At 40.7% G+C, this 24602-nt stretch overlaps 1 protein-coding gene across 1 annotated transcript in view; it reads right to left on the reverse strand.

The window, feature by feature from the left end:
- Positions 1 to 341: 341 nt before the first annotated feature.
- Positions 342 to 24602, reverse strand: part of SPTLC3 (serine palmitoyltransferase long chain base subunit 3) — a 79436-nt gene continuing 55175 nt past the window's right edge. The window contains exons 8-12 of the mRNA XM_065631886.1: positions 19304 to 19523; positions 17054 to 17180; positions 4290 to 4425; positions 3181 to 3310; positions 342 to 813 (exon numbers count right to left, since the gene is read on the reverse strand). Of these exons, the coding sequence (XP_065487958.1) occupies positions 700 to 813; positions 3181 to 3310; positions 4290 to 4425; positions 17054 to 17180; positions 19304 to 19523 (727 nt within the window). The 3' untranslated portion in view covers positions 342 to 699. The remainder of the gene's footprint in view (positions 814 to 3180; positions 3311 to 4289; positions 4426 to 17053; positions 17181 to 19303; positions 19524 to 24602) is intronic.

The raw sequence follows: 24602 nt of genomic DNA on the forward strand, positions 1-24602 counted from the left end.
GCTTTTCTGTTTATGTCTAAGTCCAAATTTTTGTACATTATGAAGCTTACAGTATACTGAAGTGGCCGAGAAAGGATTGGTGGAGGGGAAGAGGCATTTTCCCTTTACTGTAATCTGCTATCAGAAATACATGATCCGATCAGGCTACTTTTCTTGTTCTCAGCATTAGCTGCCTTCCAACATTTTCTGTCCTTGGGAGAAATGCATGATAGAGCAACTTTAAAAGGTTACTTTCTGCTCATACCTCTCTAGCGGTCCACGACGTCTTGATTTATGCTCTTTAACAGATAAAAGCAATCTCACTGATGAAGCTCAGCTGTATTACCATACTACACTGGAATATATTCAGTTTTTAAACTTTATTATTTCAGTCACAATTAAGACTATCTGAAGCCTCCTCATAAAAAGGGGACATAACAAAAGCTGTACCTTAGCGAGTCGATCAATGGATGCATTCATTCTGCATCAAAAATACCGTAAGAAGGACAGATCTCCTGGGGAGGCAAATCTGTATCAATATTTCAGTCTCTTGAATACAGAAATCAGATACAATAAAATGCAACACTTGAGCTTCCCTTCCTTTCAATTAACTGAGAAACAAAAATTGTCCTTAGAAGGGAAGAAATGCATTCATGTTTTTTAGTTTTTGGGTTTTCCCCCTTTCATAGCATCATAATGTTCTCTTCATGGGTGGAAAACTTAATCTTCAAGTTCAAGACTAGTTTCTTCATACAGTTCAGGATGAGATGACTTGGAATACCGGGAATATTTCAGCTGTAGAAAATCACCCAATTCATCCAGAGCATTCAAAACCTGCAAGACCATGACACTGTGTCAATTCTCTTGGAAAATAAATGAAGTTCTAGTAACCCCTACTTTACAGCAGAACAAGAAGATGATAAAAGCATCAATTAAAGAAAGTTTAAAAGGTAAATGGCAAATTTTTGCTTTCATTCTCCTGTAGTGAACATCAATGCAGTTGCAGATGTACAACAGCGTCTACAGGAACAGAATTCACTCCTTCAGTAGGTTATATTTTTTTAGTAAGCACTTTAATTGAGCACAGATGAAAAAAATTACGTCTTTTTTTTCTAAAAGCACAGGGAGATAATAATCCAGATAAAAAGTTATCTTGGCTGGTGCAAAAGGGATGTGTAAGGCAATACTTCCATATTTCCCTATAGATCACAAGGACTGGAGTTGCCACTGCATTTTCTTCGATGGGACTCAGCCCACAGTGGTGATCAGAGTCATCATAAATAGTCAGAATAGTTTAAGATATTTTTAGTGCATTCCTTTATCTTCCCGTATTACTATCAGAGACATAATTAATAATACATTAATACGGTAATGCCATTTGCTGAGCTGTGTCCCCAGCTCTCAGTAGATTGGAAAAGCAGCCAGGGAACTCTGTGCCATAGAGAAGCAGCTCAGTGTTTTGCAGCATCTGATCCACATTCAAGAGCAGCCAACCTTTTGGCGTCAAAGAAGAAAACAGCAATTTTGATTTTGAGTCTGTTTCTGTTAAGCCACTAAAATGAGCTCGTGAACAAAAAGGAGTAATTTAGTAATGTTTTATGCACAGAGATGGCTTCAAGGTCATTAAGGAAGTTATTCTTGGGAGCTTGCCCTTTCACGGACAGTTACTCTTTTTAGTTCCAGGCCGAGATTCAAAACTAATTTTGCCAAAGGGAAAAGTTTTTGTTGTGTTTGTTACCTGCTGTAACCCTGTGTTTAGGCATATTCACAAAGTGTTTGTCCTAAAAACTTTCCATCTGCAAGCAATTCAACTCAGGACATTTCCATTTTCCCATACTGTAAGGATGTGTAAAGAATGCCACAAGTACCACGACAATGATCCCACTTTCAAAGGCAATAATACATCAAGAATGATGGCTGGAGAGCCTTTCAGACCTTCACTGGTTCCAGGAAGCAGCAAAGTGCAGGTAGCAGGACGTGAACATGCAATGATGGCCCAAAAATGTAATGGCATTGACATTTGGAGGTGGGGGAGAGAAAGAAAATCAAAGCGGCAACCTCAAGAGATTAATCTTTGGATCAACTTCATCATTTATTACTAGTTACATAAACCAAAATCTGCTCTAACAGCAAAAGCTGACAATGACCAGCACAAGTACGTAGCTATGCCCTGTCCTACGCGATATCATCCTTATGGTGTTATACCTTGTTAATAACTACTGCACCCTTAAGAGCAGCAGGAATTTCACACTGCACACATGCAAGACAGATTTTTCCAATGTCGTTTGCAAGGGGTCTACACTGACATGGGAGCTGGTTTGCCGGGCAGGATCCGGCCTCAAGCCCCACAGGAATCTCAGGAGACGAAGAAGAGCCAGGGGCTCCCTGCAGGTGCAGGTGCTTGGCTGCACGAAGGAGTGGTATCTTACACTCAAACACCTTCCACGGTCATGGGTTTTTTGCTTTGACCATCATACTTGTGCAAAGAGAGGAAAAAGAAAGCCTAAAATTTACTGTTAAGCCTCCGTGTTTCATGCCTCTAAGTTGGTTTATTCTGCAAATGAAAGAACATTTGTCAAGCCGGGCCAAAAACACCTTCGGCAAAAAAGGGAGATGGAAAATTTCAAGGAGTTTATTTTGAACGCATTTTCGACTGTGTTGGAATGGAGGTTTATGATGGAAGTCTCAACATACTCTTAACAGTATTTCTGATATCAGAGAAAGATACAAAACTGAGACAGGCCAGACAGCACCAATTAAACTTCATTAGGTTCAAACAGTTCCAAATGCTGTTTGCTATTTCCACCTGTACCCCCAAGGCCGTCCCATATACTTTGCAATTCAAGAAACAGGTGGAAATATCAAATAAAAATAAGGGCATAAAAACTTGATTTTCAATTATTTCCACATCATTTCAGGTTTCCTACTCTGATAGTTTTGACCTAGCATTTAACTTTTGTCTTGCTGTGGTCTTCATGTGGGTCTTTATTAGTTATGACAGATTTGGTTATTATTAGAAATAGAAGAACATAACAAGTTAAAATAAAATATGTAAGGCTAAAATGCCTTTAAAGATCAAGTGACAAGGCCAGGAAAAAAAAGTAAAAATGAATTATTGAGATTCAAAGTATCAGACACACAGCTTCTCCCAACCTCCTTTGCATCTGCAGTTAATTTCAGCAGGACATCTGCTGTGCTTACCGTGTCTAACATCTCCCGTGTATGTGCAGCTGACACACAAAACCGAGCTCTGGATTCTGTGATAGGAGTAGCTGGAAACCCAACCACAACTACCCCAATATTTTTTTCTAACATGCGTCTTGCAAAAGCCCTAAGGAGAGAAGAAGAAGGAAAACAAAACTAAATTATCTCCAATAAACTGACCACAGAGAGAAAACATTCAAGTACAATAAAACAATGGGTAAAATCCTGTCTTCAATTGAAGTGGATAGTAATATTCCCATTGAATTCAATAAGAGCCAGAATTTTACCAGTAGGACTGAGACTCTTTGCTGCTTCACAGCTCATGAAGCCAAGTGGGTGTCAAATACTAGAAGTGTGATGGCAGAGAAAGCATTGTAGAACAGACATGATTCACTTATGTCAACGAAAGGTTTTGAGTGCAAATCAAAACATGTGGGCATTCACAATCCCTAAGCATGGAAGAAGTTGGGCTGTGGAAGGTATGAGGGCCGCACATCAACAGGAATACAACTACCTGTGTGATGGTTTCTTTGCTCTCACAATTACTCTACCAGTTTAGGAATCTTTTGTGTGGTATGTTCTACACCTAGAGCACATAACCACCCTACGCTACTTGCAAATACTCCTTAGTGCTCAACCCTTACATTATGCTACTACTGACTTCTGGTCTGTGTGTCCAAGTCAGTGCACAAGTGATGCTTGATAGGTACTGAATGGTAAAACGTGCAAAGACTGTTCAAAGATCAGATAGGGAAAAATAACACTCATCCAAAACAATTCATACATCAAAGGCAATATGTCTCTTCTAATGATTACAAATTAAAAAAAATAAATCCAAATTCAAAATGCTATCAAAAGCGTTATTCCAGAGCCAATTAAAAAAGGATCAGAGAAATATTTAAAAATTTGAATACTGGAACAGCTCTAAATTAAGTCTAGGGCCATATTTAAAAAAGAACATAACTAAATGACGATCTCACCTAATAGCGTATGTTTCTCTTGTGAAGCATCTACCACACATAACTACGTTTTTCATAGTGGGTACCAAATAACCCATGAACTTGAATAGTGTTTGTTTTGCCAACAGTTTTTTTTTCAGTACTTACCCTATCTTACCAGGCATATAAAGGAGTAAGGGGACAACAGGAGAATCATCATTGCCATAAATGATGAAGCCCATTTCATGCAGTCTTCGCCTGAAGTATCTTGTGTTTCTCCCCAGCTGGCGCACCCTTTGGAGGCCTGAAATGAGTCAGTCAGGAGAACGGTCAGTCCAAAGATCTTAACTGGAGTTTAGTAACAGGTAAGAAACAGGGCTGTGGATAACAGTTCAAAAAAAGTTTGGCTGAAATGTATATGTTGCTATTTGGTTCAGCAGAAAAACATGGAATGAGCTAAATGGAACTACATGGATTATTATGGCGCTGTAGGACAGATGACGGATATTCCTGTACTTATGAGGTACCTTCCCACCGGCAGAAACAGAAAGTCTTCTGTGGAGAGATAGGTGAACAATTCCCTTTACTGTATTGCACTGAACAAAGCCTACTGAATGACACACACCTATAGAGAAGTAGTTATATGTCTCTATAGACAGAGGACATGTAAATAGAGTAGGTTTTCTCTCAACATAATTCAGTATAAAGGGAAACAATCAACATCTACAGACATTGATACAGATGTCAGTATATGCATTTCTTTTCTACCTAACATTATTCCACAGCAGCCCTCTTATATCTTAGCTAGTTCTATGCACAAACTTTTAAAAAATTCTGTGGCTGCAATAAAGCTTAAAGTAGAAAATATTGCATTTTGGGTCAGCTCAAATGGATGCTTTTGTTGCAATTTTTTAGACAGAGGAAAAGCATGTGATAAACTTTGTTATTACACGAGGTCTGATCTTCTATGGTTTCTTACCAACATTCAGCATAATTCCAGTTACTTTAATATGTATCTACATATGTAATCCCTTGCTGAGTCCTGCTCAGTTTCTCTGTCCTCTTGCTATTATTGCCTCAATATCATCATTTGACAACAGACTTTGGTCATTCAAGACTCTCAGACACAAGTTTCGTTCTCTGTATTGTCCCTGGCCTCATTCAGTCATGAATCCACTGATGTGTCCCACACCAAAACTGACAGGAGAGTTGAAAACAATTATTCTTAATGAAGGAAAAAGACACACACACACACACAAAAAGGCAGAGAAAAAACGTGCTTGAAAAATCAGCTCAGACTTTTCTTTTGAAGCGTCACTAAGGAGGTGATTTTTGACAAGTGCAGTTGCTTCCTTACCCATGGCATACACAAGGGAAGAGCCGCACTCATCGTTTGGGTAGGTAGGAGATACGGTATGTCCTTTCCCTGCTCTACCTGTGTTATATTTCATCAGTGGGCTGATATATGCGTAGCTCTTCCAATGCTGTAAGGTGCTGACAGGAACGGTGCCACCTACCCCATACCCACATCTGCTCTTTCTCACCACCTCCCCAGTACCAGTCCCAGGCCCATACAGCCACATCATGAATCAAGCCAGGTCCATCGTCTGCCTGACCTTACCAGAAGGAAAACTGCCAAACCAACATCAGAGTGATTCTCTAAATCTCAATGCTGTGCAGCTGCTCCTGCCTGCCCAGCAGAGGTGGTGGGAACACATGGTAAGAGTGGGATTTAGCAGGACACATCCCAGCCTCACTCTTATCTTTCATTTTCCTCATGTTCATCAGCCCCTACTTTCAACACCACATTATGTCACCAGACACAAACACTGAAGCCCCCAGTACAACTAATTTCCTCCTTTTCCCTTTGCTTTTAAGGTGCCTTTGCACAGATGTATTTTGTTTTCACCCTCCATTTACTTCTTCATTTACTTTACTTTCTGTTCACTTCATTCTTCGTTTACTGCTTTCTGCTGTCACCTTCTCTGACGGGATGCCTGTTTCTTCATTCCCCATCTTCCTCCTTGTAACCACAATGGCCAGTTAGGCGCTCGTAGCTGTTAAATATCACCTTTGGCAGATTTGTCCTCGGATCACATTCCACCCCACCACCTGCCATGGCTTTTCTTCCTGTTCCCTCTTGGCTAAGGTGGGGACCACCCCACCCACAAAAACCTTTCTTCCATTCATCATTTCTGAGCACGCGTCAGTTTGAACAAGATCTACTGCTTCATCTGGTCTGTATCTTCCCAAGTCAAGGTTCTGTCAGTGTCCTGGCTGGGAAATTTATAGGGAAACTGGGACTTGCTTTACAGTGATCAGTGTTTTGCTGAACAAATTAAAAGATCTCATAAAACCAGTGTATTTGTAACTTTATGCACAAAACTGCCCACACAGACAACCTGTTAGTTACTGCTTCAGTCATTCAGTTTAAAGCGTTCAGTGGAAGAGATCTGCTGGGTTAGAAAAGGCCACAAATAGTTTAACCATCTCTCTAATGCTGCTAAAACAAAAACAGCTGTGCCAGAGCAAGGAAAACAAATGAAACACAAAAGCATCCTACTACAAAGCTTTCCAGTCACTAATAAAAACAATAGTCTGTGGTATTTCCAAAAATATTTTTGGTGTAGTAGATCTCAAAGAGCCAGGAGGAAATATTGGAGGAGGAGGAGAAATGGGGGCAGGGGAGATGGCAAGGAAAGGGAGTTAGAGAAGAACCGCAGAATAATGTGTCTGAAGTCTAAAGAGAGAGAGTTTTCCCTCGTTAGAATTTGTAAAGATGTTATTAGCGCCTCCTGAACGCCCAAATTACAAGGAGGAGGGTGGGGGAGTAACCTGAACTAGGGGCTCAAAACCACTGCTGCTTCTTGCTAGCTTAGCAGCCCCTGAGCTACTTTCCAAACTTTCAGTCTGCAGCATTTGAAACTACTAGATTTTCAATTAAGGAAAGTTTTCCTAAATGCAGATGTTCTTGGCGAGTGCAGCTTAAGACTTGCTGCCTTCTTTCTATTCAGCTGTTTACCACAGAGCTGGAAACAAAGTCTCAGCCACGCAAGACTCCAGGCTGGTGGGTATTTATCGAACCATATGCGCATGGCCCAGAGTTGATCAGTTTGTCTCGTATTATGAGTACCAGGAATTTAGACTCCAAAGCAAGAGGGGAAAAACAGCAATTTAGGGCTGAAAGAGGAGTTTAGGGCAACTCCTTCACAAGTCAAACGTCTCTTCCTTTTCCAGTCTTCCCTCGCTAAATCTATATTCTCAGCCAGTTTGCGATGGGATGGATCCCTTTTCGAGACTCTCTGTGGAACTCATTTCCAGCCAGCGCTGATGCAAAAGAGCCACTCGAATGTTTTAGCAACATCCTAGAATAGTAATTTCATTTGCAGGGATGCATTAAAGAGCCAAATAAAAGATCAGAGCACTGACATATATCTGGAGGGAAGAAAAGGCACATTAGGAGACGATTGCTACACACACTGTATTTGTGGGTGGGTGGCTGGGAGGAACTTTATTTCTTTAGCAAGTGTCAACACTTTTGTTTCTCATGTTAAATTTTGTGGTCAAAGACCACATACACACATCAGATACACAGCCATCTTATATGCTGTCCTGTTAAGAGCAATAAAAATCTTAAAGTTTGTAACTGTATTTCGATGTTCTTTTTAGGTTCTTTATGGGACCCTCCAATGTCAGATAAGAAGGCAAATCTGAGCAAAATGTTTATTTTGGTCTCCTTGGCCCAGTTTTTCCCCCACACTGCAGATTAAATCAGTGTAAGACTGATGAATTCAGTTTAGAATCAGATCTTAGTCCAAATTCCACTGTTTTAAGTTCAACCAAGACACTGCATTTTAAAACTATTTTCTTTGACTCTTGAGGCTGGGATCTTACATCCTTTATTATTTATTGAGTGAAAAATCTGACAGAGTTGGACCCTTGAGCTAAAATGATATAGTTGCATCTATTTGAATGTAACAATTTGCCTGTACAGCACTAATTAGAAGATCAGGTCCTCAGACAGTAATGTAATGTATTTATCCAAAAATTCTTCATTTGCAAAATCCTTGAGGATTTACAGTATACGCAAATAGCTTATAGCACAGCATGCAGGATATCCAGATAATTATATTCCATAAACCATGTGAACCACAACGCAGCATATGTTTGGAGAAAACAGCCTGGACAGGGAAAACTGACCCTTAGCTAATTAAAACTAAACCCACTAAAGCCCCAGAGTTTTCAGCTAAGGTTGAGCATGATCGTATGAAGAGCTCTACATCTTTTTAGTAGCTGAATTAAGAAGGGACAGAAAGAGAGAAAAGGGAGTGATAAAGGATACTTGAATTCCACAAGTTGTCTTCACACTGCTTGAAAAATAAAGTGATACACAGCCAGTTTACTGGGATTTTGTTGAAATACAGGATTAATTACCTGGACGGTACAACAAAAGCAGATTTACTGCATCTGCAATCCACCTACTTGTGGCAAATTTAGAGTTTACATTTGTTGCACCACTTTTAAAATATTTGGTTTCCTGCAAATTTCTAAGCTGTTGGCAATTCTGGGAAAAATGCGGATTATATTTTTATTTTACATGCATTATTGTGTATTGCCAGCTTTAGCTTATTATCTTCTGCAGGCTTTTAGAAGGCTTTATAGTGCAAAATTAATATGGTTAGGTTAAGGAAAAATATAAAGAGAAGGCAAGAGCGAGAGAAATTATAAGATAGTGGCCTGCTCGTAATTTCTTCGAAGCAGCAAGCTTTGTAAGAGAGCCACTTGGAGTAACAGACTTGGTAGATGCTTTGTCACAGGCCAGGCTGTGGCGTCAGACCTGCTTTTGGTGAGGAGCCGCTCCAGGGTTTGGCAGCAGGAAGGCACCTGGCGACGCCTCTGAGGACCTGGTCTCAGGTAGATGTTACCCAGCTCCACACACTTCAATAGAGCTTTGCTATTTATGCCAGCTGAGGACCTTATCCTGGCACTGAAATAGGCAGTGAATAGTGAAATAGGTGGTAAAACTACCAGCTCTCTGAAACAAAAGTTTGTTTTCCTCTCCCAGAGATGTCTGCTTTTCACTCCTGCAGGATTTTAATGAGCAGAGAAGCCAGCTGCCTTCAATCGCTGCACAAACATTCCACCTTTGAACAATTCCTGTAGGCTTCTACCCTTGGAAATTCTGACTCAGTATAGTGAAAACAGGAATAAGCAACCTGTAGCCTTTCATATCAAGATCTCAGGTGTATTTTAACTGAAGGAGAGCTATTTTTCCTGAATCCGCTCCAGGAAAGATAATCCCACGCCGTACTTTTTTTGGCATGCACTGGACTCTTCAAGACACAAATCCACCTGCTTTAATCTTCTCCAGCTGTTGTTTCATAGGGTCTTTCAAGATAATTAGTTACACAATCAAACTTTTACATACCCGTGTCAGTGCGTTTCTTCAATCTGTATTCCTTGGATGGAGAACTCCACTCCCTGCCCTCCTCTACTAACAACTAGATAGTAAAAAGCAAACTTTCAGAGGCTGAAAAAAAAATTGGAAAACAATAGCTCTTCCCCACTAAACTGTTGCAGATGGACAGATTTTCTTTTTTTCCTCTGGTTCCATTATAAGAGTAACACACATGTACCTCCATGTGCATTAAATCACAAATAGAATGCTATAAAACTGGGGTGCCTAAAGGAAATATGTTCTCAGATAAAAAATATTTATTAAAAATCCAACTTTGTTATGAATTGGGGAGAAGTGAAGACGTTTTCTTCTACAATCTAATGCCAGCTAGAAACCTAGTAATTTCAACTTAATTCAGCTGCTAAATAAGTCCTTAAGGACTTGTTTAGTCAGTTCAATTTTAACTGCGAACTGCTGTAAAACACTTTCCAGAGCAGATTAAGGGAAGAAAAAGTGGCAATTTCAGCTGAAGCAGAAAGGGGAGAAATTGTACAAATTTTTACCTTATTTCTCAAATAAATCAACTACGCCTACCCAGCACTTTATCTGTATTCAGATACGTAACGTAAGCGTTCAGTGTCCCCCACAAAAGCAGGGACAGAGCAGCTGGCCTTGGCTGAGCCTTTTTTCCTCCCAGCACAGGTGATTAATCACAAAGCCCGTCAGTCCCCCAGCTGAAAGCCAGCCAGTGCGCAACATGTTCCATCTGTATCACATTAGGTGTTCCTGAAATGCCAGTGATCTAAAGGCCGTTAGAAAAGGCGCTTCTCTCCTTTGTGCTCCTCGGGCTGGTAACAGTGCTGGATTCCTTGGGCAGTGGCATCTGGAACGGAGGAGGGATCCTCATGGTCTACCCCAGCAGCAAAGACATCCTTAAAAGGTGACTGTCACAAAGCTGCGTGTTGCTGTCCCTGGGGAAAGCGGAGTTTTCTCTGCTGGGGGACAGGCTAAGAGTCACATCCAAGCCTGATCGCATCCCTCCTCTGCCTGCAGTTAATAATTATGTGTGAATCCAGGGGACACCGATCCATGGGTAGGGTCTGCTAGAGGACTACAGCACGGGTTTAACTTTGAATATGGAAAAAGTGACTTAATACGAGGGAGAATTTGGTCAATCCCTTGAGCTCTTGTAAATCACTGCAAACGCTCTTACTCCAAAGCCCCTGCTTGTTCGCATCAACTGACCCTCCACAGACACATTTAGCTCCCTTTTGGAGGTGGACACCATGGCAGGTGACTCCACTGGAACAGTGTCTCATTTATTTTGAGTAAAGATGGCAGAATTTAGCTCTGTTTCATCATCCACTGCAGGGAAAACATCTGTGATGTTCAGCTCAGAAAAATAATAATTGTGACAGCACATTATCCTCATTAGGATCTTCACCGTCATAGTGACTGGGAGCCCCAGCCATGGAGTCAATTCTGCGCACACAGGGGATAAATTTGCTTAAGCGCTTTAAATGTAAGCGCATACTTATTGGGAATATTAACTTACTTAAAATTAAGCCAGAGTTCAAGCATTCTGCTTGATGAGGACCCGAGAGAAGCAATCATCTCAAAATGAAGCAGCAAAATGAGAATTTGAGAGGGAACAGGAAAAAGTCATGCTTTAGTGTGACTGATTCTGTAAGCTGTTTTGAGCAGGTTCAAGGGGTCCGGCACTGAGCAGCTCGCAGCACTAAAGCTTACAGCCACAGTTTCATGATCAGTTCAGTCTGGCACAGTTTTATTTTGCTGCAAAAGGGATTGTTCCATTCGGCTCCAGCTGCTCAAGTCCTGGCGCTGGGATTCATGGAGCCATATGGTAGATTGGCTCCGGGAACCAGTTTGGCTGTAGGCTAAACCATTTGTGGGAGGGTCGGTTATTTTTCAGCTAGATCAGTTCTCTGATTCAGTTCAACGCATGGCTGCATGAACCCTAATGCTGGCACAAGGAAAAGGGGCACAAAGAAGGGGACAGGCAGAGAGTGAAAGGCAAAAAGGATGGCACCAGTGCTGGGAATTTATAGAGGAACCCGACATGCAAAGCAAAATGTCTTCAAAAGATTGCTGAGCACAGATAGCAGAGGAAAATGTTGGAAACTGAGCATTTTAAGAAGCTAGTCCTCCAGTTATACAAAAATCTAAGGCAGATGGAAATGTTTTAAAAAGGAACCTTTTTAAAAAACCAGATCTTTTTAATGCTAAGCCAAAACAGAAAGCAGAGTTCTGCAGCTTCTTGCAAATCCGAATGAGCTCAAATGCAAGAACTCAAAGTCTGCAAAAAAAAAAAATGAAAACTAGTAGTTGCAAAAAGATAAACCAATCGGCACAAATGGCAAAGTAACAATTTAAAGAAACACTTTCTATCTAAACAACTTCAGGAGTTATCTTTTAACATAACAAGGACAGTAGATTGCTGAGGACAGGGTTTTAAGTTTTTCAACATCCCATTAAAACATATGAAAAATGCCTATTGCTGTTGGTGAATTATAGTTTGCCATGCATTAAACAGAAAAATGATGCCTTTGCAAATGCTGCAATTTGCTTTTTACACCTCTATAATTTATTATTAGTCATCAAGAAAATTGCTTCAGATTTTCTAGCAGTCTTAACTCCGCTTAGTGGTTCTATTTTTTACCTATCAAATTTAAGTGTAAAAATGTGCTTTTGGTATTATCAGGCAGAAAGGGGGAAAAAAAAAGTCCGAGGTCACAGCTGGAGGGGCTGTGTTGCATGCAAGCAAGTGTACTTGAAAAATCTGCACAGGGTCCAAACACTCTGAGTCAACTACAGTCTCATCATGGGGATAAAACCACTAAGGCAGCTGCTGAGTTTCCTGAGGTATCTCCAGTGGTGTAATGAGAAGCCACAAGGAGAACATACAAAGAATATCTACATTATCAATTATAAAGAGTAAATGCCATGAGAACTTCTGCTTCCCATATCTCCTAATAAATGAGGAGAGACACATTTGAGATGAAAAGGCCACAAAGGCTTAAGACGGATAAAATGATTTTTTTTAAAAAATTTAGACTATATGAACTGAACTGTGGAACTTGCTGCCTTATGTCATTATTAAAGGAAATACAGCTGCCAGAAGTTCATATGCTTTTGAACAACTCTATTATAGGAACTATGATAGTATCGATGACATTGTGGTACCAAGAATAAATGTGTCTTGTTCTACAAGCTGTCATTTTTCAGAGAGTCCTTTAAAACATGGCATTGAAAAACACCAGGACTTGTACTCTACTAAAAATATGATTTTACATGAAAATAGAAATACGTTTTCAATTTTTGTTGTCATGCTCTGACTTTTTTGATACAAGTCACTCAAGAAACAAAGGGCTTGGTCATAGTGACCCCAATCTACTCCTCTATCCCAGGCAGGAACAACTGTACATCCCCAATCTTGGGGGACCTACTGTCTTCTCCTAATTCAGTATTTCTTGTGCTTCATTTCCTCAAGCCACAGCAGAAAACATGGCAAAAGAAGGAAACTGAAATAGCTGGCTGTGGGCTCTGGAATATCCTGCTAGTCATGTTATCATGACAGTAATGTCTCACAACTATCACAAATACTGATATGGGACATACCCATACATTTCTAGATGGTTTCTGTGGGAGATACCATGTCTTCTCTATGTCTTTGTACCTATGTCTGTGCAAGGCTTTTAAAATGAAAATGTCCACATCCAGACTGGAGTCTCCTGCTGCAAAGGAAGGTGAGCACACATCTTGTTAGTGCACTTCTACAGCAGTTCGCTGGCCAGAGAGGAACAAGGAACATCTGAGGTACAAGAACTTGTTTGGAGGGTCTTGTGTTTGCTGTAGTATTTTTTGTAGCCCTTTTTGCTCATGGCCTCTCCAGCCCATCTTCTTAGCATCTCGTTTTGGTCCTAGCCTCCATCCTTATCACCCAACGTGTTACCTGATCCCGGTTGTGTCTCCTTTGCTTGTCAGAGTGCCTTCTCTCTCTAATCTTCCTGGCTCACGTCCCGAAGTGCCTGACGGGGCAGGATGGACACAGGTGCTCAGGGCCCCAGCCCTCTGCCCAGGCTCTGGGTGGGGGATGCTCTGTTCAGGCCCCCCACACTAGAGCTGGAAGATGCTCCTTCATTCAAGGGATCTTGAGATACATCACCATTCATTTCAAGTAAAGATTTTTGTAGAGACTTGTAACATCACGAGACTTAGATGGTAGTTCATAGATATGGCAAAAATTATAAGCTTGGCTATCACCTCCCAAAGTCTGGAGAAACTGAAGCTCTTCAGGGAAAAAAAGATTATTTTTTTCCCCCTAGATTATGAAAACCCCATATGTATATCTGGCTTTCTTCTGAGGAAGGACTGAATCTTTTTTGTTGATATGAAAAAATTGAAGCCTGAGACAGACACCTGTTGTGCATAATTTCCAGCTAAATAGTTTAGGTTTCATAGTATTATTTTTAAACTGTTAACTTCTAGCTTCCTTCTAATTAAACTGTACCCTCTGTGTTCATACACATTTATTCATATCCTGCAGTCAGCCATTCCATATACTGATCCTGTCTTGGAAATACGCACCTCGATTCCTTTTCCAAAGAACCATATTCTTACTAATTGAAAATAAAGGAAGAAAATATGGGAGATCAACCATTTGGATACATACCAGCATAAACACAAACAGTATTCACTGCATTTCTGGCCTCTGGTATTATCCACTATATAATTCCACCTATGCTACTCTTTTCTGGATGAGCTGCTTAACAAATTAGTAGAAAATAACTAGCAAGAAATTGAAGGGAATATAAAAGCACAATATCTGGGAAAGTATAGAAGACGATTGTATGAAGTGCTAAAAAATATAGAACAAAGAGTTTTCAGAGCAGCAATTTAAATGACCAAATCGGTCTTCCTTACCTTAGTTTTCAATTAATCTACTGAGGAGTGAGTTATGAAGTTCAGATGTAAGAAAAAGCTGGGTTAACGTGTTCATCGTCCCATTATTTCATACTATATTCAAGAAGCACCCACTAGTTAACATGGAACTTTTTAGCAAACGCTAATTTAATTCTTTTCCAAAACATTCCAGTATTTTTTTACAAGGCTCCCTCCCCTACAGAAATGTCCTCTGGAGGACAAGCCATCAGTGGAGATCTCCTTACAAAGGATTCCCCAAACCATCCTATGGGACGAGGATGCCATTTGAAATAAACTGCAAAATAAACTCCTTTTATTGATTTAACAGGCTTCCAGAGAACAAAGGGCCCAGACACCCTGTGGCAACTCTGGTTCACTTGAAACTTCTCTGCCAGGTGTCCCTGCGACACGGCTACGCTCTCACAAGGACGGCTCACGTGCAGGATTCACCATTTTCTATGACAGCAGACCAAAGAACTCAGCCAAGGCTGCTGTTGTCCTTGGAAACAAAAATATCTGAGAAGAGACAGTGCTTTCTTCCTTCTGTTCCTCCCTCCTTTCTAAGCCACCACCTTCCTCTCTCTGATGCCAAAGCAGCATTGTAGTGTGGTCCAGCATAACATTTTTTCCTGTGTTTTGGGTTGCATTTTTTTTTGTAGTCACAAGACAGCCTAATGAAGGGAGGCCCACATGAAAGAAAAGACAATAGACTAAAATAATGAGTCTGGCTCAGAAGGACAAGAAACATTTTTACACATCATAGCCAGTTTGCTAGCCTTTGTGCAATACTCTAAGCTGTGATATATGATTTATTCATTTGTTTTTCTATTCATTTGCATTTTGTATTACAAGACAAATTTTTAAAAACCTGACAGAACACTCATTTATTTCACAAAGGATTTGCAGAAGACTTAATAAGCACTTATTTTGTGCAGAAATACAGACACTGTGTCATTAAAGAACACTGCTTCTGAAAGAGAAAATGCTGCAAACTCTTAGCCCTAAGACAGACATGCGCATCTTAAAAAAATTCTGTCTTGAACCAAGTTCTGCTATTAGCCTGCACTGAACCGCATGCGGAATCACGCTAGCTGAAGATCATTTTTAAGAGGCTTTGAAGGTTTGGAAATGTTCTGCGTGTTGAATATTTTACACGCGGCATCTCTGAGAGATGTAAATTTGGGAAGGCTCGGTGTAAGGCCGCCCTCTGACGGCATTGCCGATCGCTAGCGCAGGGAGCTGCTCCGCAGGACAGGCTGCACGCGCAGTCCCCAAGGTAGGAAAAACCTGTCAGATCTGGTCTCGTAGATCGAACAGGATGTAGGCATCAGCATCCGCAACCTCGACCTTTCAAATTCCAAGTTGGAAATGGTTGTTACACTCCGACTTCTCTGCCCAAATGACAAAAGCATCGTTTCCTCATCAGCTACACATCGCTCTGGAGTTTTGCTGTATTTTGTTATTGCACTTGGCAGAATTTGGCACCGGGACTGGATTCTCTATCCCTCCTTTTGTACACTGAGGTCTTGCAAATTCTGGCCTCGTTGAAGGGCTGCAATAAACATCTTAACAGCCTCATGTCTATCACAGTTTGAAACTGCCCTCTAGGGCACTGCAACCGCATAGTGCAGAGCAGTATCCTAACCTGCTCTTTTTCCTTTCCATTCCCCTTACCCTAGTCATATCTACCAGAGAGAACTAATTACTCTGTTAGTCCTATGCAAGGTAAGATAAAATAGCACAGCGCAGTGCTGCTGGACCAGTATAAAAGAGATTGCAATTCAAAGCAGAATCTGTATCTTCAACCACATGTTACACAATAACAAGATTCTCACACATTCCTGACAAAAACTATACAAATTCAAAAACCACCAGCTTTTCCCTGAGTTGGGATTAAGTCCTAGAACACTGAGTACACATCAATATCACACAGTTGTTTTGTTGCTTGCTGCATAGAAAGCACATTACACAGAGGATTGGACAGTAGCTGCATCTGCAACTTCAGGCAAGGAATACAAATAAACTTAGTTTTTCATAAAAACACCAAGTAGTCAATTCTTCCGGGACAAAATATACTTCAAAACTAGCTTCAGGACACCATAATTAATGCCTGATTGAGGTAAGAATTATTATAATCACATAGTCTTACTGTTATTTAACATATAATACCCAGTTTGAAATTCTGCACTATGCTTGGGTCGCTTGTCATTTTGAAGGTTTGCACCTACAAAGAAGCTAAACTGACAGCATTGAGTCCATAAATGAAGGCATGTCCTTATGAACCCCTCCTACAAAGTCAGACTCAAAGGACAATTCATGTACTTCTATTTGTTGCTGCAAAACTGGCAACCATAGACCCAGAATTCCAGAATATTTCCAACCCTGCTGCACGTGGATGAGTGTGGAAAAAGAAACAGAGTTGAGAGTACTTAGAAGTATGATGATTTGGATATTAATTTTACAGTAAAAATTATTTCCTTTGCATTGCATTACTATGCTATTTTACTGCTGAATGCCATTTTGTTTGCACCTGTACAGAGTAAATGCTCTGGCAGTAATTGAATAAGTGAAGTTAAAGAAGATGGCTTACCTTGTGTTGTTCCGTCTAGTCCCATGAGACATTTCATTGCCCTGATGATTTGCTCTGCTACGGCTGGACACATAGATGTGGCGTACACAGCACTGTGAGAATGAGTTCGTAAAAAGTCCACAAGGTCCTTGCACAAGCAAAACAAAGCGTGAATGAGCTTTGAGCTGGTCAAACAGCAGATCTCCCTCTTAACTACTGCAGGAGTGAGAACATGCAAAAGGATGAGGATGTTTCACTAGTTATTGGTTTGCTTTCTTGGCTGCTACTGTCAAAGCACGGCCTAAAGAAACATCAGGCAGGTGCAAACACTTTACCATATAAGTGGGGCAACTACAGCTGTAACAAAAGTCTGGAATAGAATAAAGTTTACTTCTGTGCTAAAACTTATTATAAGGGAGCCAAAATAATTTAAACACCAATGAACCGCTGCACGTAAGTACTGCTCAGCTCTGGGAACGAAGCAAAGCCTACACGACAACAGCATAGATCCTCTGCCACAAGAACTAACCTGGGAAAAGCTACCTTACTGGAATCTATCTTTGGCTATTAGCATATAAATTTCTTTCAATTGAAAGTTTCCACCACTGTGGCAGGGACTGTCATATTAGAGTCAGCGTAGTTGCTCTAGCATTTCCTTGTATAAAAAGCACTGATATACTGTAGGCATGTCTAAAGCATAAGTAACTCTCCTGAATCCAGGACACTGTAAGAATTCAGAACTTAATCGATCAAGACCATCGTTGTTATGACAGCTTATACCTCCCAGTGCAAAATATCAGAGTAACAGTTACCACACTGAAAGCTGAACCCACATTAGTGAGAAAGTGGTGAGGCCTGCTTGAAAACTGCCTTTGATAAAAAAATATCACCAGAAAAACCAAACCAAACCAAAACAAAGAAAGAGAGTAACCCAAACTATTGCCAAAAATCCGTATGAGTCTATGCAGTAATAAAGACTGACCTAAGCTTATACAAGTTATGCACTGCTATATTGCAATCGTAACCCTAAGGGGTTGGTCAAATAGCTGAGAAGGCTTCTGTGCTCTAGGTGATGGAGAGTAACCAGTGCCACAGTGAGCTTTTTGCTGGAGAAATAAACGTGTGCGGAGTGTTTTGGGTGAGCAGCTGCCACCAAGGCGCGGAAGCCTGGGGCGAAGCTTAGTGATACACACAGGCGTATAAAGAGCAACCCACTTTTCATTTAAGAAAACTTCCAAGGATTAGATGATGAACTACTTTAGACTGCTTTACACAGGTCTAGGCTTCCTATGATTTCTAGCCACGTTTGCCACATTGTCTTTGGTAAGAGTTAAACCTTCAGATACAAATTCAGGAAGCAAAGGAAACAAAGAAAATTCTTGATGTATTATGACAGCCTGTTTTAAAAACTCCAGGGGCAAAACCAAAAAAGATAGTAAGAAATATACACTTTTTACTTTCTTATAGCCCTTTTATTCTACTCAAGTGCTACCCTTATTAATGTTCTCCTAACAACCATATGGGATGTCTTAAGAGGTTTCCTACTCATTCAGCAAACTGCTTTAGAAATACATTCAGCAGGGTAAGAAAACGGTAAATAATCAGCAACTACTTGATATATCTGTCAAGCAACAAAAGCAATAACATTTCACAATAGTGCTGATTATGCTTTCTCTTCCTCTATGCCCCCAGTTAAAGCAAGCTCAGCTCTACTTTTTGTTGACATCCATTGTCGGCGAGAGGTTGTTTTGTTAAAAGTATGCAGAGCAACTGAGGACACGGATTTTACTATTGCAAAAGGCCCTCAGTAACCCTCTTTCTCCATCTTCCTAAAAAATGTGACTATGACAATTCACAACTGTTTAGGAATTTTATTATCAGTGGATGAAACTGTGGCTTTAATCTCTCAATGTTGCTCCACACACTGTTTATAAATGTGAAACAAAAGTAACAAGCAATCTGCATGCAAATTGATGCAGTGAAGTATATTTAGCCAACCACAATGTGTCTAAAAATTTCCAAGACAAACAACAATCATCTGGGTGGCACAGAAACACCCAGTCCAAGCAAATTACATAATATGAACACGAAACAGAAATAAGGACATCTGATTGTTTGATGAGCATTTGGGATCTAGACAAAAATTGTACCAACTTCAGAACAGTGCTCCTGCAAAGCAGTCTGTGTGAAAAGATAGTGAAATACATCATATATAATAAGAAGGTAATTCCACCCTCCCTTGAGGTTAAAATGTTTATGTTTTCCTTTTACCTTTTTGCCAGCTAAGTATCCTCCAGCTGCGCCAAAGCTCTTTGTGAACGTTCCCATTAATACATCAACATCGTCAGGACTCATACCGAAGTATTCCACAACTCCTCGGCCCGTTGCGCCCACCGCACCGATGCTGTGAGCTTCGTCCAAGTAGAGGTAGGCTTTGTATTTCTTCTTCAAGGAGACTATCTCTGGCAGGCGCACAATGGACCCTTCCATGCTGCAGACAGAGAGAATCATGGATGAACAATAAACCCTGCATTCTGTTTCTCTTTAAGATACTGTCAGAAAATACAGGCATTAATTGCCTTGCTCTGTGAAAGGTCTTCTGGAACCTCAATTTGTATTTACAACTCAAAGAAAAATTGCAAGCCTTTCCCATCTGCAGGTGAGTATAAAACAGTCAAATAATTTTAGAATTCCACCAATCAAAACCAGTCAAAAAGCCTACGAACATTTGCAAATTTTCAACATGCCAGAAAAGAGAAGGAAAGGTAGACAGCAAGGGGGAGATACCCCAAGCAGCACATTACAATTCACTGCAAAACAAATGTTATGATGAATTAAGGAACCGCTGTAAATCAATCTGGTCCTTGCTTACTTCATCCTCAGCTACTGTTGCAATATTTAGGGGTAACAGCTCTAGTGCAAATGACCCTGGTGCAAAGCAGTTGGGTCTAACATACACAGGAGATGGGCCACCTGAAAGGGACAGATGGTGCTATAACCCAAAGCAGCCCCAGTCTTCAGAGTGGACAGAATCAGGGATTAGGAAAAGGGAACTCAAATCCTCTCTTGCCAATAGTTTATTCCAGTATGTACTTTTTAGGAAATGCAGCCTCTACCCAGTGCTCAAAGGAAAAAAGTTTCCATTCTTTTCATTTTTACTTTCTTACAGCCATACAGGAAAAGGAAACGCTCCGAACTTGCATCAATGGTGTATTGAGATTTGTAGAAATAAGAAGAAATGATAATTCTTTTGTATTGTTCGTAATCATGCCAGTAAGTTAGAAGGCACAGAGGAGCTATACAGCAAAATGAAAGCCCAGGGAGGGAGACAAATCACAAGTGTTCTCTAATCCCATAAAGATGAAGTATCAATAGTATTGCTGTGAAGATTATTACCTCTTGAAAACCTTTGTGAGATGACTACAGCTATGCTTGGATATGCTTTGATGCACTCAGGGTTCATTTCATAAGGAGTTAAACATGTTGTCTTACACTACCTCTAGTAAGCAGGCCTTCAAATGCTAAATACTTCCTATCAAACACAAAATGAGTGTGCTGTGTGCCAGGAAAACTAGTGCTCCATGACTAAGGTGTATCGAATCGCGAATACTACAAGAATTTCAGGTAAGCAGAAACATCTAGTTTGTTCACAAATAGCATGTACAACACAGCAGTGCAATCAGCACGACTTCTGGGCAATTTTTAGATCCTGGACCAGTGGCTTCCACAGATTGTTTTATTGCCCCTCTAGCTGCACTATGCAGCTGGATGGCTGGTACCACAAAAGGGGCAAGATGTGCTTTTAGCACCTGGGAAGCTTCTGATGCTTTTAGTGCTTCCTTCATCCCTTGAACTCCTGCGTAAGCCTGGAAACAGCTCAGTCTCCAGTTTTGAAGGAGACCTGCCCATAGGCAAGTCTCCATTAGTTTGAAAGAACTGCACAGGCGACCAGTCACAGACAAGGGTTGCCTGTGCTGTTCTCACTGGGAGGCTCAGAGAGCCTGGCTGTGTGTGCCAGGAGGCATATTTTTGGCTGCCAGGCGACTGCCGGCAAATGTTGCCCTTCTGTCTTGCCCACCCATAGAAGAGGCAGCTATGGGGCTGTATATCAGCACCATGGTCTCCCGCAGCAAAGAAGGATGGGGTGGTACTGCAAGCTCCTGAAGGCTGGGCTTGCTCACTTTGCAACCGGGGAAAAAGCAACTTGAACCACCACAGCTATTTTCCTAACAAATACAAGGGCAGAGCCCGCAGTCCTCACATAGCCCAGAGTCAAAGCATTAATCCACTAAAAATGATACCGAGTCGCTGAGCGTGCTTGGGCATGCAGCATCGTACATACTGGGGATGGCAGCTTTCAGCTGCTTCTGGTGGGCTGCAGGTTGGCTGTATGGTCAGCGAGTGAGAAGTGAACAGGCATCCCACCCTCCACCTCCCAGCAATTCTTGGCCAGCGAAGGACAATAACAGTTTTTCCACATTTACGTGGACATCGTTAAGCTTAGTGTCTCATGGAGATCCAGATGGGAGAAACAGTATTTTTCTTCAAAAAGGCAAGAGTAGAAATGGTAAATTAAAAATACAGAGGTTGGTTTGCTGCGTATTTGTGGAATGGAAGCGAAGTTTCTGCTGAATCCCAGAATACAGAGAGGTGGTACGTGGCTGTTGCAAGATTTAACCATTTAGAGGATTTAATGAAAACTTTTCTTACTAGTACAAATAGGAAGATTTCTCTTTGAACTCAAAGCTATTTAGCAAAACAGGGCACTTGTGTTCAGTATCAGTGTTGATTTTCTGCTCCTGAAACGTGCTGGCTGACATAAATGTTACAATAGTTGACAGAGATCCTAACATGGCCTTGAAGTGCCCATGGAGTAGATAAAGCACTGCTGGTTTCGGGTACATTTTCTGTGCTGCCATTCAAATGGGCCCCAGCTCTCCTGATGGCAGAGATGAGAATGTTTTGCTGCCTACTCTGTTCTTGGTCTCTCTTTTGACCCTGGGAGATGGTTTGTGATATGAACATCACTCTGTTTAGAACTGTTTCAAGATAAATCTCACTTCACATAACCCCTTGGGTAGCCGAAATGGAAAGTTTACTGAATCCTTCAGTAAATATTAATGTCGACAGAGTTTAAACCAGAGAGACAGAAGTGAACTGTAATCATTCTGTCTCAGACTGGTTGTGTCGCTTTTACAAAGGTATTGATCTGTTTCCAGGTCTGCTCAAGCACTCAACGCACATCAAAAAAGCTGGATGCAGATGAACATAAGATGGCTCTGCCCAGAGATGACGTTCTCATTATGTGGTATTACATCCTGTCGTGTAGCAAAAATTATTAGCTTGGTGGCAGGGATGTAAGGCTTCTTGACTGCAACTGACCCTCATCTCCCTTGTTTGATGGGTGGGCACAAAAGCTTGCTTCGATACACACTCAGTTTGAATGTTCCTCCAGATGTGAGGAGATAATACAAAATTTTGGGATCACGGTATTTTGAAGTTTGATTCAAATTTGATACCAAATCACTGAGATTCTTCCTGATGCAGCTGGTGAATTGTGGAGCTAGGTGCCCGGAGAGACAGGAGGTGTGCACGTGTGCTGGTCACTTCGCTTGGAACACAGGTTTGCTCTTGACAGCATACTGACAGTTTTTGTCCAGTTTATTTTGAAACTTCTCAGGAAAAGAGTCTTCTACATCCTAATATGGTACCATAGTTTCTTTTTTTTTTCTTCCCCCATCAGGAGAATTAATTTGTTGATATTCAACCTATTAACTTCTTCATAATTGCATCACTAAACATCTCCAAACACACCTTATGTTACCACTATCCTTTCAACATCTGAAAAATTTCTGTCCCCCTTTCAAGCTACTTCATAATTGGGAAAATCCCAGCTTTCCTGACCTGTTACTCCCAAGATGTATGCATTCCATTTTAGTGTTTATTTTAGGTATTGTTTTCTTACATAAACCTTGCACGTTCATATAACAATCTCTGTTTTGCAGTTTAGAGCAATAGCTTCATGGAAACCTTCCAACTCTGCCCATACACTGAAATGATAGAAAAGTTAACCTTTAATGCTGGTCCCTGGCCAAAGTCATTACATGTTACCCCATTCTTTTCTGGAAGTCTGGTCACTTAATCCCAGGAAATAAAAAATAACCCTGATAAATTTCATATGGTATGGGCATCGAACCCCAAGGAACTTATAATGCACGTAAAAAGGCACTAGACAATACCTAACCAATCAGAGAATTATTTTCTGAGCTGGAAGGGAAAATACCCAAGTTAAATTCAAAATAGGGAAAAAAGAAATGCCCTGGGCCTTGGCCTATCTGACTCCAGGTAAATATGTGTGCAAGAGAGCAGAAGCTCACCACAAACCATGTAAGAACACAGTAACTGATTAATCCTGAGCTGGAAATGGTAGAAGCCAAGGAAAACATTAGCTGGCATTTAAATAACAGAAATACGATTTAGCAAGTCAGTTTAACATGTGCCCTGGACACTGCCAAAACTTTTTCATGCTTTTTGTACTGAAGATTGATGGCTAGATGGTCTCTCTCAGTTTGGAACGCAAATGGAATAGATTTGCTCCTGGGCTAGTCCAAGTTAAGAGCCAGTTTTCACTAGTAGTTACACTTACTTCTCCTGATTTTTTTTTTCTTTTTAAGATAATAGAGACATTAAAAAGAAAACAAATATATACTTATTGCTATTTATTTGACATGTAGCTTGAGTGCTTCCCAAGTTGAGGGGCCAATTCTGCCTTCAGTTGTAACCACGCAAAACGTGTGGCTTACGGTTTCAAACTCAAGCCTGATTTCCAGAAACGCTCATGTTGGCTAACTATGATCCTTTTCAAATTTTGCCAGCTGTTAAGTCTGGGCTCATGCACAGTGTAAACACTTCAACGTATTCCTAATTGAAACAGAAGGCAATTTTTTTTCCATACCATCAAATTTACCATGCTAAGACTATGGTGTCCTATATAACAATATTTTTTTTTTTTAAAGAAGGAAAGCTTAGTGTTTCTTTTGTGTCTCTGGAAAAAACATTTCTGTAAAAATTTGCCAAGCCAAACTTGCAGGTCAAGATATTTTAACTTGGAGAATGGCTCTGACCAAGTTATTTAAATTCTGTGTTAGTTGTCCCCGAAGCATAACTGAAGTCCTTCAATGAAAAGGAAGAAAAAAATCAGTATTAACTATTGTAAGAAGAATAAATTAACAATACTCTACCTTCTCTTAAACCTTCTAGATTTGGCATCTGGCAAATCTTCAAGAAAACTAACATTAGCCAATATGGGGTTGGAAAATTTTAGTCTTTCAAAAATCATGGGCCAAGAAAGGAAAAACATGAGTACTTCTATTACTTCTTTCTCCAGTTTTTCTTTTGCACATGAAATGTTATTAGCTGCTTGCTGGATTAGACTACATGGCCTGTGAGTCTGTTGCCAGCAGCACTGTAAGGACAGATGAGCTGCGTGTGACTCGTGCTGGCAGTGACGGCAGGGACACAACCCCGTGGGGTGCGGTGGCATTCTCCCGCAAGTCAGAGCAGACTTGCT

The sequence above is a fragment of the Caloenas nicobarica genome, chromosome 3 (genome assembly GCF_036013445.1).
Source record: "Caloenas nicobarica isolate bCalNic1 chromosome 3, bCalNic1.hap1, whole genome shotgun sequence".
Taxonomy (NCBI): Eukaryota; Metazoa; Chordata; class Aves; order Columbiformes; family Columbidae; genus Caloenas; species Caloenas nicobarica.